This window comes from Manacus candei, unplaced genomic scaffold (genome assembly GCF_025592945.1).
Source record: "Manacus candei isolate 608988 ecotype Guabito, Panama unplaced genomic scaffold, ASM2559294v1 h1tg000088l, whole genome shotgun sequence".
Taxonomy (NCBI): domain Eukaryota; kingdom Metazoa; phylum Chordata; class Aves; order Passeriformes; family Pipridae; genus Manacus; species Manacus candei.
In genome coordinates this window covers 890,156-905,041 of record NW_026138136.1, presented here as the reverse complement: position 1 = coordinate 905,041, position 14,886 = coordinate 890,156, and the positions used below count along the sequence as shown (strand labels likewise).

The following is a 14,886-nucleotide window of genomic DNA, read 5'->3' as shown; positions in this document are numbered from 1 at the left end:
TAAATGCAAGCAACAGAGATTGGAAATTACCACCCAGAGAAAAAAAGACCAGATACGCAGCAGTACGTAGACCTGACAATACCAACACTGTTGCCTTCACTGTAACCAGAGGGTTGTAGGAGAACTTGTTTTCGGGCAGACAATCTCCCCATACAACCTAGACTTGCAGCTGTGACTATATGCCACAATCTACTCCTAGATACACAAATTTCCTTTGACACAGATGACTTTAATGGCTTTTTCTTTGTAGCTTTACAGTATATTGTATAATTAATTCAGGAATTAAAGCTGCCTAAATGCATTCAGACACAATTGAGCTACTCTTTGGAGCTGTTGCAATCTATTTTGTCAATAACCCTAGTTCAAGGGTTCCTGCTGCTACACATCAATGCAATAAGAAATGTGTACTCTGGATATTTACATATCTGTCCCATGGAGAGACTCAGATTTTTAAAGACTCCTTAACAAAACATTTTTTCATGCTTTACTTAAAAAAATAATTTTAATATAAATTTGGAAATACAAAGTTCCCAAATGAAAAAAGTAAAAGCATTTCATATAATTTATCTGGTAAATATGCTCCCAACATTTGAAATTAATTCCCATTTTTTTAAGCATAATCAACTTTGTGAGTTTTTTCTTAAGAAATTTTACTTTCCTCTTGAGAGTATACCAAAAGCATTAAAAACCCAAAGAAAAATATACACAACAAACTGAAAGGTCAGAAAGGATACAGTAATTGATTTATTTTCCCTAAAGGTGAAAAAAGAGCTGGATGGAGAGAGAAGGGGAAGAGAATGAGGTGGCCTCAAGAAAAAGAGGGAGAGAAAACAAAGTTAAATTTGCCTACTTTATTTCTGAATTCCCTCATATTAATTTAACCATCAAGCTATCAAGGATAGCTTTAACTGGCTTTGCTCAGTGCCTGTACTAAAGATCTTGGAAACCATTAATTTGGAAGCCATCTCCTCTTAACTCAAAATAAAAAGCACTGCTTCTTTAAGAGGAACAAACAGCTGAGATGACAAAGTAAGTGACATGATTATTTTCTGATCTTGGAGTATTTGGTTATACCAGTCACACTGAGGTGTGCTCTGACTAGGGATGATAGCACCAGATGAGTTACACAGATGGCTTCCTTAAAAGACGGATGATAGTTTTCTCTTTCTCAACACTAGCTGTCCAAAGTATGCGTGTGGCACAATTTTGTACACAAATAAATATGTAATCCTCTCTTTTCATTACCTTGTATGTGTTCCTACTCCAAAAATATATAGCCCTTTTTGAGAGCAGTATGTTTACAGCATAAGAAACAAAATCCGGAAAGCAGAGAAAAGAGCAGTACTTTAACTCACTTGATAGGAATATGGTGTGACAGGAGGGATGAATAATCAAAGATACAGTTGATAGTTTACTGTTAAAATAAATTAACCACTCCACTGACAAAAAGTCTTGCCTACTGTACTTTATAGATACAGCTCTGATATATTTTGATAACAAACAGTTTCAAAAGAGGATCACTCTGCCAGTTGGGCTGTTCTTAAACAAAACCTCTATGTTTTGATCCAGGAAACATCAATCATCATGTCTCCAAAACCATTACCATTTATTGAGCACCCATTAATATGCTCAATGCTAAATAAAGCAAAGGAACATGCTGTCCTTATCCACATTTCTGATCATCTGTCCTTTATTTTTGAAGTCAGTTTGGCTCTGCATAAACTCAAACATCTAAAGTAAACAAAGACAGAAATACTTTGGTGACTATGTACTACACTGCTATACTTTTTGCATACTTGTTTTATCTTTCACATTCTGTAAATATAAAATAACCGCATTCCAAGTGCAGGGAAAAGAACTGAAATTGAGACTCTGCTGGACAAATATGCTTGAAAAAGGAGTTAGGCTGCAGTGGGGCCACGAATTCTGGTGTGCTTCAGTAAAGTGAGGACAGAAACCTGAGCAGCTGCAGAGTTGCTGCAGAGAGCTCAGAATGAGAAGAATATCTTTGCCATCGCATAGATAAAAAAATACAAGGAATTGCTAGAACAGAGGATCTGGCACAAGCAGTGGGATAAATGAGGATTCAAACATCAGCACTGATTATAGGATATGTTTCCTGCACATAGGAGAACATTTAGATATGCCATGTTAGGTATCTCTGATCCATTGAGAAGACTGAAAACCATTTCTTGTTTAACTTTAAAAAAAAAAAGAAAAAAGAAAAAAGCCCCGTATCTGAACAATTTCAAAGATCATACTATTGTTGAAATATTGGTTGAATTTTGATCATGTAAAAAATTGGTGTAATTCAGCCTTTTAAAAAAGGTATGAATAACTATCAGCTGGATGCTCTTACAGTTCTACTTACCTACTGTATTAGAGAAGAAATAAAGCTGATGTTCATAAAGACAATGATAAAATTTCCTTCACTTAATAGGCAACTCTCTGATTACTGGCCACTGGAGTATTAGGTTGAATTGCATCACTGATGAATAGCCAAGGGACTCAGTTAACAAAAATCAGTGCTTTTAAAGTCTTTAATGATTAGAAAAAAATGAATGAAAGCATTTGTCAAGATTATGATTGTCATTAGAAAATGCTAATTACATATTAGTTTAATAATCGCCACATGATCATTTACCAAAATTATTAAATTTTTTTACTTACTTGGAAGAATTAACTTTTTCCTTTTACTTTTTTTTAAAGTGTTCTCAACAGTGCTTTTAGAAGCTAAGAATTTTAAGATTACACAGCTTCTGAAGCTGGGCAGCCACTGTTAGAAAGATCTGATCTAAGTTTATTGCCAACCCATCTTATTTCACTCATATATATTATCACCCTCTTAAGGAAAGTTACAGCAGAATAGAATTCATAAAGCATAGGTAACTCGCCCACAAAAACAGCTCTACAATTACAAAGTAAACTCCAACAAAAAAAATTAATACATACATGCTAAGTAAGATATGTCACTTCTCAATATTGAGCTGAGATCTCACCTAAAACATAAAGGTATTAGGCAAGTATCAAACATATCTAGAAGAGCCGTGTCATCTGGACAGTACAACAGAGGAATATATCACTAGTATTACAATAAGACTGCTTACTTTTGATAACAAAAATACACTTCTATTTTTTTGCATAGCAGTGTTATATCAATTCTACAGCTCAAGTTGTATCAGTAGCCACTAACTTGACCACAGCAATAACAGAAAAAGCAGGAGTGCTTTTCATGTGCTAAAGTGAACTCAAATGGAATTTCTTTCAGCCAGTGATAATTTTTACCGTTCCGATCAAAAATAACACCCATATGGTAAGTATATTCTTTTGCCCACCTGCAAGTACAAACACTCCCAAAAGAACAGTTTTCCTATTCTCAGTTTAAGGTTTACATTTTAAACAACTAGTAGTAGCTCAAATAACACACTTTCTTTTAAGGGGAAAGCATAATTAAACTATGTCCAACATTACAGCTTTAAAACATACAATCAGAATAAAACCCGAAAACTATAGAAAATGTTTCATTTGTTATTTCTCATCTGAGATCAACATTCTGACTTGGAACAGATCCTTCTGACAAAGTGGCACATCTCTGCATTACTGACCTTAAGAAAACTTTAATTAAATTTAGCAATGAAATAATATTACACCACTACTCTTGTTATCCTTAGTAGTCCCTACTCAATACGGGGGAAATTTGGCAAGAGGACAATAATTTTACTTGACCTTTGCAAAGAAATAACTAAGGTCAACTACTTTACATGCATGCTAATTCAAATCACAGTGCAAAAGCATAAATGGCTGCCTCTGACTGATTTCCATAGCTGCTATAGCAGAGGGATGAGGTAAGCTTCAGAAGAAAGCAGACATGCTACTGCCAAAGTCTGGTGCACTCAAGTCTCTACAATTTGCTTAATCTCTTCCACCGAAGGCAGTATAACTTATTCCTCATCAGACTCACTGGTAGAGAAAGAATTATGGAGAGAAAGAGGCAAAGTTCAGGAGACCCTTCTTGGGAATAGTTCTTCAAACTTCATCTTGAGGGACAATTATTTTGATTTCTTTGAATTAAAAAAAAAACCAAACAAACACGAACAAGGGATTGGTCCTCTGAATAGCTTCTCAAGTGAAATGCAACTGTATGTGGACAGAGTGCAAAATCTCTTAACACTGGCTAGATTTAATCAGGGACAAAAGAGGAATATCATGTCCAGATGAGAAACCACTTTAGGACTTCAGCATAGGAATGTGGAAACCTTCACATATACATCACACTGCTTTGAATCTTGGCCAGGTCAGTGGTTACTCAAGAGTGCAAGTTGTTCCTGTGATATCAGTCGGCAGTTCTGTTCGACTAGTTTACAGTATTGCCATACTTGACACTCTTGTTGGTAGTTTTAGTCTAAGGAGTGAATGGGGATGTAAATTGAACTACTCATGTCTGAAGGTGGTAGCTACAGATAAAAATTAAGACATTAGCAGGGCCACATGAGAATCCTGCACTACTTTCTACTGTACTTGGTCTGTGGAATAGAGGTATTAAGTCTCTGTGGCTGTCAATCTGGCTCTTTTCATGAGTACTAAATTCATCTAAATAAATAAATTTATTTGTTTCAGCTTGTCATGGGGTAAGATCTGTTTTATTGCTGCAATTTTTGCTGTAATATGTACAAATCAATCACAAAAGTCTCTATGATGCAATCCCTTTATAAATCCGTTAGCTATGTAGCTTCTACCAAAGAAGCCTTAGATGCTGTGACAGTGATACTAAACCTACATCAAAAAAATGATCTTTAAAAAAACATAACTGCAATGCTTTGCTTTCAGGGAATTTTTATAAAGCTCACATTCCAGAACCAGGCACACACAGAGAGTATTTAACCAAATTCCATGCTAAAATACATTTCAGACCTTAAAAGTTAGTTAAATATATTTACTTCCTGAAAACCAATCTCAATCCTATTTTTCTGTTATCCATAGTGACTGTTCCCATTTTTTCTTTTACAAACTCTTTTGAAGAAAAAAACCCCCACATTTCTATAACTACTATGTTAATTTGATCTGTACATTTTTAAAGGAACATTCATTTTCCTAAGGGCACAATCAGTGCAGTCACTGATTGTAGCAAATAAATACTGCTTGGATTTGTATTATGGTGATGTATTTTACAGCTATCTGTTTATATATTACCATTGAAAGACTATGTTTATTCTTAAAGCAAGAAAACTAAATGTTGAGCAACCTGTTTTAGAGAAGAGAATATAAAACTGAAAGATTTATTCTGGAAGAACAATTATGGTCAGGATATATGCTAGCATCCGAAAAACATTAAGTTGGAGCAGTAATGCTACATTTTTCAGGAACACATTTCCAAGTAAACCTAATGTTATCCCTTCATCTTATACCAGTGCTTTCATAGACATGGAGGGGATGGAGATTCAGAGAATTAACATAGATTTCCAGCTCTATGTCAGCTTAGAAGGGATTCCTTTGCCTTCAGAATGCTGAAGAATACTGGAGAAAAGACATCAATAGATTCATTAAACTTCTTCCTATGTCCTGGAAGACCTCACATGCTCAACAACAGTTGAGGCTACTGCTGATGCAGTAAGGAAATAAACATGGTCAGGTTATTAAACTTCGTTATGTTTTCTATAAAAAGCAGTTTCAGAAGCAGCAGAACCAACAGCCTCATTAGTAAATAGTTGTATGCACTCCTAATATGGCTCCTATCATGGCAGTGAGTAACATCTAAAACCACTCTTTGGCATCATCATTAATGGCACATTCCTTGTAAAATGACAGGAGGTGGCAAAGCTTATTTTTAGCTGAGGGAGGGAGAAGGTACATGTAGGCAGGCAGCCATCAACAGCACAGTTACCAGCACACTATTTCCAGAACAAAAATGGGATTGTACACCTTATTAAAACACTATTTATTTTATGACCAGCATGTCAAGGGAGGTGATTCTACTCCTCTACTCTGTCCTTGTGACATCCCACCCAGAGTACTGTGTCCAGCTCCGGGGTCCTCAGCACAAGAAAGGCCTGTTAGAACAGGTCCAGAAGAGGCCATGGAGATGAGCAGAGGCATGGAGCACCTCTCCTATGAAGACAGGTTGAGATCTGGGATTGTTCAGCCTGGAGAAGAGGTGGTCCTGGGGAGACCTCACTGCGGCCTTTCAGTTCTTGACGGGGCCTTATAAAAAGAGGAAGAACAACTTTTTTCATGGGCAGATAGAGACAGGACAAAGGGGAATTGTTTAAACCAAACCAGGAGATATTTTTATTAAATATTAGGAAGAAAGTCTTTACTCAAAGGGTTGTGAGGCACTGGAACGGATTGCCCAGGGAAGTCGTGGATGGCCCATTCCTGGAAATGTTCAAAGCCAGACTGCATGGGGCTCTGAGCAACACGGTCTAGCGGAAGGTGTTCTGTGCATGGCAGCGAGGGGTGGAACTAGATGTTCTTGAAGGCCCCTTCCAACCCAACCCATTCAATTATTCTATGTATAAAGGATAGCAGCAAGGAAGAGTCAACAAAACAACTTCTATAGAAATACATACTTTCTCTCCCCTTCCTCCAACACAGCAGGAAAAATTAATTCCCTAGCAGGACCTCACATGAGGAACCAGGCAATGCTTTGCAGATCACACATTCCCACTCTTAAACTCTTCCCTTGTATTCCTGCGCTTCCTTGGCCCCAGGACTAACCTCTCTTCCTCTTCTCTTCTACCATCTGAGACTTTGCTACTGCCTCTAGCCATCATAATGTCAAGCCCAAGCCAACATGGCTTTTTCCACCCAGGACCATATCAGCTTGGGGAACAGCAAAGGGCCCAAGCCTTCCCTGCATGGAAATAACAAGGATTATTCCTTTGTTGCTGGCAAAGCATGGCCCCAAGCCCATACTCACACCTCACTACTCAATAACCACTGAGAAATTAGATGAAGTTACAGAGGCTTGTGCCCAATCTAAGTCCTAGGGTCATGTCAAGTATATTTCTGTTATAATGAAGAACTAATGTTTTCATGAAAAAAAAGAAAGAAAAAAAAGGAAAATTAATAGAAGATTCTCACACAATCACCTGAAACATGGTACTAAAGGTAAATATTAATTACCATGCAATTTACAGTTAAATGTGAGAGCTGGTGATACTGGAAAAGAGTCAGACAATCTGCAGAGCAATGGCTCTGCAACTGAATGCTTTGGGCAAGCAGCAGCCCAAAAACTCAGAAGAGCTGAGAGTTCGAGCAGATTTTCCCCATTGTGGAATTTCTAAAACAAAACAGCATCCCCCATATAAATCCAAAGCATACCATTCCCTATCCCCCCCAAAAAAGAACCCTGAAGTTTCCAGAGCATAAGTAAAGTCAGCTGTGGTGATAGTTCTGCTGTGATATTCTGATAAAATTTCAACTGTTTCCTCCTCATCAAAACCCATCAGAGGTACTATGGGTCTTGTATGATTACATTTTCCCTCCCTAGAATTCCTAATGTCTTAATGTCATTGATATAATTAAGAAACAAATTTATAAAGAAAATGTAGGAGGAAAAAAAAAAGGAGAAAAAGAGTGAGAGACCCTACAGATGGCAAAGAAAACTTAAAAAAACATTTTATAAAAGTATTGCTTTTTGGTCCTCTGGAGTTCATTTACATGACAGTCTATGTAGCGTGAATGTTGCCTTCTCCTCCATCTTGTCTCCAGTCCTTTCAGATTTTCTTGCCTGCCTATCAAAAGTGTCATCTTTAGTTCAGGTGGGTATACTGATTTTAAGTACAATGCCAGTAAAGGACACTACAAGTAATGGTACTCAGTATGTGTAAAATCATCTCTGAAGTTGTGCAACACTCCTACTCTGTTACTCATACTGCTTTATGCTCCTTCAGAGCAGGAATTTTTCAATTATTGTGTGTTTGCATTATGAAAACCCTATTTCATTTGGTGTAGAAACAACTTTTTGGTGTTTGCTACTAACGTAAGTTAACCTGCTTAGGCATCCATGATCACAAATTCAGTTAAAACCAACCAAACAAATGAACAAACACCTCCTGACAGAAAATGAGGTGTAAGGAAGAACTCCTTTGGCAGTTCTAACACTCTTCTGGATTTGAAAAATACATCAATTTGATTTGTGAGAATCCTGTTTTGAACTGTGGCCTGATCCCATTCCACCGATATATTACCAAGAGACAAAACCCCATGCTTAATATGTTGTTTAAAAATTAAGAGTCAGGAATGATTAGAACACAGTTAAAATATCTTCAGTCTGTTTTCCCCTCTGAAATGAATAGATGAATTTGAGAATCAAAAGTTAAAGAAAGAAGTGTAAAACACAATTATACTGTAACATAAATACATTACACTCCAGAGATATCAAAACATCAACAGCAGTATTAAATCTGCCCTGAAGTAAAGAGGTATGAAGCAATTCATTAAAATAGAAGAAGAAAACTAGCTCATTCTGCAGCTAACAATAACCATTTTTTTTTCAGGAAAAATCTAACAGTGTACAGCTTTATCCTGACTTACTTTATATGCCAATGCAGAACATGGCAGATTTGTCTTCAGATGCTTTCTCTCTATTTGGGGAATGGGAAACCAGCAGTAGAAGTTGAAGATTCAGTAGCATTTTCTCCCCCTTTCCTGATCACTTTAAACTGTTAGATTACTGTGCATGATCAGCCAAATGAGATGTATTGTAGAAGTAGTCTACAATGAAAACTGGAACCAAACCTAACAACAGACTGTAGAAAAATTTAACTTTAAAAGCAACAGTATGTAAATATTGTCTTATCTGGTATCCTTAATGGACATTACTGAAATAAGTGGTAGCTAGGTCTTTCTATTCAGTCAAAAGATAGATAAATACAGGAGTAGCTGCAGGTCCTAATGCAAAATCTGGGCTTTGTATTTTCTTTTTTTAAATCACGTAGTAACAAATTTTTTTCCACCTAATTTTTTTTCTTTTTTTAAAAATTGAACATAGGTGCTGCTGATATTTATGAAGTACCCCTCACTGGGAGAGTTCTGTGGCAGAATAAGGCACAAATAAAACACAATAAAAGAAAAATTTAAAAAGTTTCAAATTACTAGTACAATTAAATTAATAAAATCTAAGTATTTCAAATGTATGGGATATTGTTAGGGAGCTGAAACATAACTGTAAAGAGACCTACCTAGGCCAAAATTTCATCAGCTTAGAACTCGAGTGGAAGCAGAAGCACATCCAATGTCTGCTGTAGACATCTACCTATTCAAATCCTCTTGGTCATAATGTCTTCAAAATCATATTTAAAATGAGGTTGAGTCGTAACATAAGCCCTCCACGTGATTTTGACCTATGTGCAAATGTTACTACTTGTAGCACCAAACCCACTAATAACAATAAGCATAGATTAGCGATCTAGGTTGGTTCTCACTGCAAAAACATAACTTGGCCTATGCCTCTAAATCTAGCTCTCATCCACACAGAGAATAAATCCCATCATTTAATACACAAAGGTGAGAATGGTTACAACTGAAAGCAGGAGTATTTATCAGTTCTAATGGAATGACTGTGTGCTACTGCAATTCAGAAGCCACCAGTCTTCCAATACTTTTCTACAATTTTCCTTGGGGTTAGTTTTCTTACACTGCAAAAGAAATAAACATGCAGCAAACATTTTGCGGGTGCACTTCTGAGAAGTATTTAAAGAGTCTGTGACAAACCATGTAAAAAAAATCCTTTTGGTGACAGGTGCACTAGGGTACTTCAGCTTAGTTCAGCTGTTAGCAATGCAGAAGGAAGCACAGGGACTGCAAGTAAAAGAGTTGAGCTCAGAGAGACCTTAGTTCTCACTCAGGCTAGGGCTAATTTCAGGGCATAACAAAAACATAGCTACCCTTGCAGATCACATTTTTTGACTGGGCCTTAATATTATCTCAGTTCTTGTCAATGGATTATTTTGTAGTGTAAAATAAATAAATAAATAAGAATCCCAAGTGATACCTTCTATTCTAATGGAAGTATTGCATGGTTATTCATGATGAACCTAACCTAATCAGGGTACATTATAATCCAGCCGTAGTGACTATTCAATTTCTAAATGAGCTGTATAGTGGTGGGGGACCTTACACCACCTCAGAAGCACTTTCCTGTGGCAGTTCACTACTTTGCCATTACTGAAACAGTTAAATGCAACCCATCCTGACTATAGAATGGATCCCCTAGCATGAAGCGTACTATAAATACTGGGTTGTCACTGTCCACTCCATAGGTTTCCATGAGCTAGGCCATGCAGGACATGGCTGCTTCCTGCAAGTTACCATGCTATGCCCAATTGCCTGTTTCAGTTACAATCACATCAGCGCTTCCTGCCCTAGAACCCTTAATTGTTGCTATGTCCACACATTGTAAATGAGTTACAATTTTACAATACTTTGCTTCTAGTAAGATCATCGCCTTCCCAGTGTTGTTCCTGACCACATTAATACACAATGAAAATCGTGTTGTTATCCTTTGCTCCCCTGGGACCACAGAAAGACTACCAAATATTAAGTGATCCCCAAACAAATTTGGAATTTCTCACTTGAATTCCTTATGGTTTTACTAAACTGCTTCTGGTCTGCCAGTGTTCCAGCCTCCATTTATGCAGAGAACAATACAATTAAAAAGAAAAACAAACACCACACAACAATCCTTCTTCTCCCTTGCTATGCCCAAATCATGTCTATATAATTTAGATCTGTAAGTTCATTCCCAAGTCAGACACAGAAAATAATTAGAACTAAACTAACACTAAACATATATATTTGGGGTTTAGTCATGGATGCGCAGCACAAGCATGTTCCCTGAGACAGAATAGCAGGGCAGATAGTGAATCAAGCAATGGGGAGTGTCTGTTGCACAATACCTTCAGCTATCTCCTATTACACTGACCACAACAAGGCACTCAGAAATTCATCAGTGAAAGTGTAAAAATAGAAGAGGGAAGCACTTTCTGATTAAAACATAATTGAATAACAGATTCTTCCAGATTTTTCAAATCATTTTAGTTGTTATATTTGTACAAAGTCATGAAAAAACAGATTCTTCATAACAGCTTGCAAGATGTCTACAGATTTATATATTGGATAATTAAAAAAGAGGGCATGATTTCATGAGCGGAGCATGTTGCACGCACCCAAGAAAATGTTTATTTGTCAGACAGTTTGGGTTGTTTACATGAACAATAGACATCTAATTCATAAGTATTATACTTGGGTTTTGTGGTGGTTTTTTTAACAGATGCACTTTTAAACTTGCACAGATAACAATTTTATCTGTTTGCAAAGAGATTTGACTGCTGAAGTGAAATATATGAACTTTTCTTACACAGACCCAGATGAATCTCTGTCTCTGTTTTCTTCTCCTCATGGATATTTTTTGTCTACTTTGATACATCAGTGGTCTTTAAAATAGCTGTTCTAATCATTATCTAAATTGACAGAAAAGGCACCAAATACATCAGAAATAAAAAAAGTTAAATTAAAACTACATAAACGCAAAGCTTAAAGACAATAAAGTAATCTGCTCGATACTTAAAGGTCATCTAGAAAAGAGATAACTCTGTACCCTGTTTGCAGTAAAAATAGAGTCCAATTTATGCAAAATTGATCAAGCAATTTCTTTCTTCATATTTAAACATTTCTAAGAGGAGATCAAAAAGGCTGTGCTGGCCAGGTTGCTGACCAGGAAGAGGAATGGCAGAAGGGACAAGGGAGTGACTTTTAATTTCATTAACCCTGAAATTCTAAATAATTTGCCATTTTCCTTTCAGAAGAGTACGCGGCAGGTAAGTGACAGAACGCAGGTGTGGGTGTCCGTCATAATAAAGGCAGTTTGGTTGAGCGCAGTGGAGCGGCGGCGAACCTCGGTGAGAGATTACACACGGACCTATTGGCAGAACATGGCAAGGGAGAATGTCAGATTTCATATTTGCCAGACATCTACAGCAACTGATGCCTTGTAGTCAAAGGCTGTTAAATTACCTGTGAAGGTTACTGGCAGCCCTGAATGTTTTTCTCATTGTTTATTTAGTTCCAAAAGCTCTTGGTCTTTGTGCTGATTGCCCTAACTGACAGCCCAGGAAATCTGGACTTTGTAAACAGGGCACTGCTGTATTGAATTACAGGTAACAAGTGTGTAATCAACCTGCTGGGGCTGGACCTTTGCAAAGAAATCTTCGGTATACAGACAGAAAAAATAGGTTTCAATACTGGGGAATCAATTACATGAGCAGATGAGTATAAAAAGAGATCAATTCAAATCCTTTGTGCTTATTTACTACAGCATATTTAGAAAAAGGAGAGACCCTGCCATAGCAGAAAGGTAATTAAGCACCTATTTCATGGTTGCAGTAATACTATAGAAATTAAAGGTGAATATGATTTGAAGTGCCCTCATTATAATCCATAAAACCATACTAGTTAAACAGTCCTTAGCTGCAACATGCTTTATACAAAATAAAGAAAAAGCTTGCAGGTTCATGTTCTTAAAGGAGAGTTTCTGTACTCAAATTACATAAACTGGAAAAAAAAGACCAACCCAAAATGAAGCAGTTATTTTTGATCTTCTAAAAGCTAAAGAGAACCTCTATAAAGCAGGGATCTAGTGAAATCCTTGTGATATTTCTGCATACAAAAATAACATAATAAAGTTCAACAACTACCCCCCCAACAATAGATTTATATAAGATATTTAAACTGTAATTGTTAATTAAAAAGCATAAATAAAAATCCAGTGGCAATCAGTCAACAGAATAACCCTATGCCAGATAATATTGAGTCACTGAGTAGTACATGAGAGGAAATATTTTTTTTCCTGGTGTTTTTTGTTTTTGTTTTTTTTTTAAATCATCAAGATAGGCCAGTTCTCTCTGTGTCTGTGTCCATAACATTCACTAAATAAAGAAAACCTTAACAACAAAGATTCCAAAATATAAACATCAGACAGTATTTCCTATCTGAACACCATTTATTAAAACAGATACTGTATGCTATCATCTTATTATGCCCCAAAGACTTGTTTTTGCAGTTGGAAATTACAAGAAAAACAAGGTTTCATTAATGTACTCACTGATGATGATAATTTTAGACTACTTGCACTATTGGAACTTATGCTTTGTTAAAGCAACTGAACTTACATTGCTAAATTTTATTCACTCTAGGGAAGCAGTTCTCTACTTTGGCACCCACAATTTCTTTTACATGCTTGAAAAACATGTTATAAAATTTACTTTTATTTCTGTTTGATCATCTATCAGTATTTATGTACCAATATGTCTCTAAAAATTGAAGTCCCTGACTTACTTGTAAGTGGAAGGTTATTATTTGCAAATATACAACAATATGTGAAATGCAACCTATGGCATGGAAGAAGAGCTGACCAGGAATGATGGAAGCACTAGAGCATTTCCTATCAGTACTCTCCACCTGACTCAAGTTCTAGGCTCTAACATATATTTCTGACAGTTTCAGCAAACTTTATTCAAGACTACTAAAAAAGTTTTGGTCAAGAGAGAAAACCAGTTAACTTCTAATGACTGTCTATTAACAGATATGCAAACTGCTGGACATATCCTCCCTTCCTAACTAATATTCCTGTAAATACCTGCATTTTTTATACATACCAAGATTTTCAGGAGAAGAATAATATCCTTTCCCAAGTCAACAGAAACAGCTGGTAAAGGATTTTTTAAATCCGACTCACAACAACAATAGCTTGTGACAGTGAGAAACACTGCTTCAGTGCTGCACTGTGTAAAACCACACACATTTCTGTCCATTTCAAATGCAGCATCTTTAGATGGTATTGGAGATCTGTCTGTTCTTGTCTCATGAAACATGTTGACAGAAATATGATTTCACATTTTTCTACTACTCTTTTAAATACTCTCTTTGAGATTTTCACTTCCCATTTGCTTTTCAACACACTTTATATAGTTATGATGATGAAAAACTCATTAGTATTGAAACTAAGGTTCCTATCATGTAAATATTAGTACATGTGTTTAAAGTCTCAATTGATGGTCCCAAAAATCAATGTTAATAATTGAGGTGCACACTAAGTACATGAACACTGACATCAACGGGTAAAAACTGAAGCTCTCCTCAGGACTGTATGGCACATGTAAATGGGAAGCGTATGGATTACATTTGATCAGCTTTTGTTTTTTGTCTGTGAGGCATTCTGCGACAGGAGCATCACGAAATGTAACTAACACAGAGAGTCACGGTGCCTGGCCTTTGCACTGTAGATGGAAAAAAAAAGTAAAAACTCCAGATTTTCTTCATTGTTTCTAATCACCTGAAACTTGTTTTTTTAAGCTACTATTTTCCTCCTCTCCCTTTTTTCCCCTCTTTCTAGAAAGCAAAGTTAAAGGACATCTCCAGAATTATTTGCTATACTAAGGGCATACAACTCTCCCTTTTTGGAGTATAAACTGCCTTTCTAAAATACAAATACAAATGTCATACAGCTCTAGCCTTTCTTCTCAAGGACAAACACTATATGTCACATAAGTGGAAGTGCACATCTTCCAGAATAAAGTCTTTATTTGATCACTTCCTGCACTGAGCACCTACCCTAGACACATGATGGCATTTAAATTCAACCTCACAAAACAGAGCCCATTGTACAACAATGAAGCACTCCAGTCAATGCCGCAGTCTTAACTAGATTCACATTGATAATATATTGCTATAATTCTGCTTCAATTAAAAGCATATTTCAGCAGAAGCCCAGGATATGATAGCTGCTCTATGCATTTTAATAATACAGATCAATGGTGTCAGAATTCTACTTTACATAAATAAAGACTGATCATATTAAGACAAAATTCTGCATAACCTAAATGTATA

At 36.4% G+C, this 14,886-nt stretch overlaps 1 protein-coding gene and 1 long non-coding RNA gene across 4 annotated transcripts in view; one reads left to right on the top strand and one right to left on the bottom strand.

Moving 5' to 3' along the window:
• Window positions 1-14,886, bottom strand: part of ZNF407 (zinc finger protein 407) — a 333,549-nt gene that overhangs the window by 56,268 nt on the left and 262,395 nt on the right. Inside the window, exon 9 of one of the 3 annotated variants that reach the window (XM_051812662.1) lies at window positions 7,757-11,920. The exons of the other annotated variants lie outside the window; for them this stretch is intronic. Coding sequence (XP_051668622.1) covers window positions 11,778-11,920 — 143 coding nt within the window. The 3' untranslated portion in view covers window positions 7,757-11,777. Of the gene's footprint in view, window positions 1-7,756; window positions 11,921-14,886 lie in introns of those variants that run through there. 3 annotated transcript variants of the gene reach the window in all.
• On the top strand, window positions 5,083-9,071 carry LOC127482488 (uncharacterized). The gene is made up of 3 exons (XR_007908628.1): window positions 5,083-6,117; window positions 7,651-7,760; window positions 8,993-9,071. It is a non-coding gene; the product is annotated as an uncharacterized LOC127482488 (long non-coding RNA).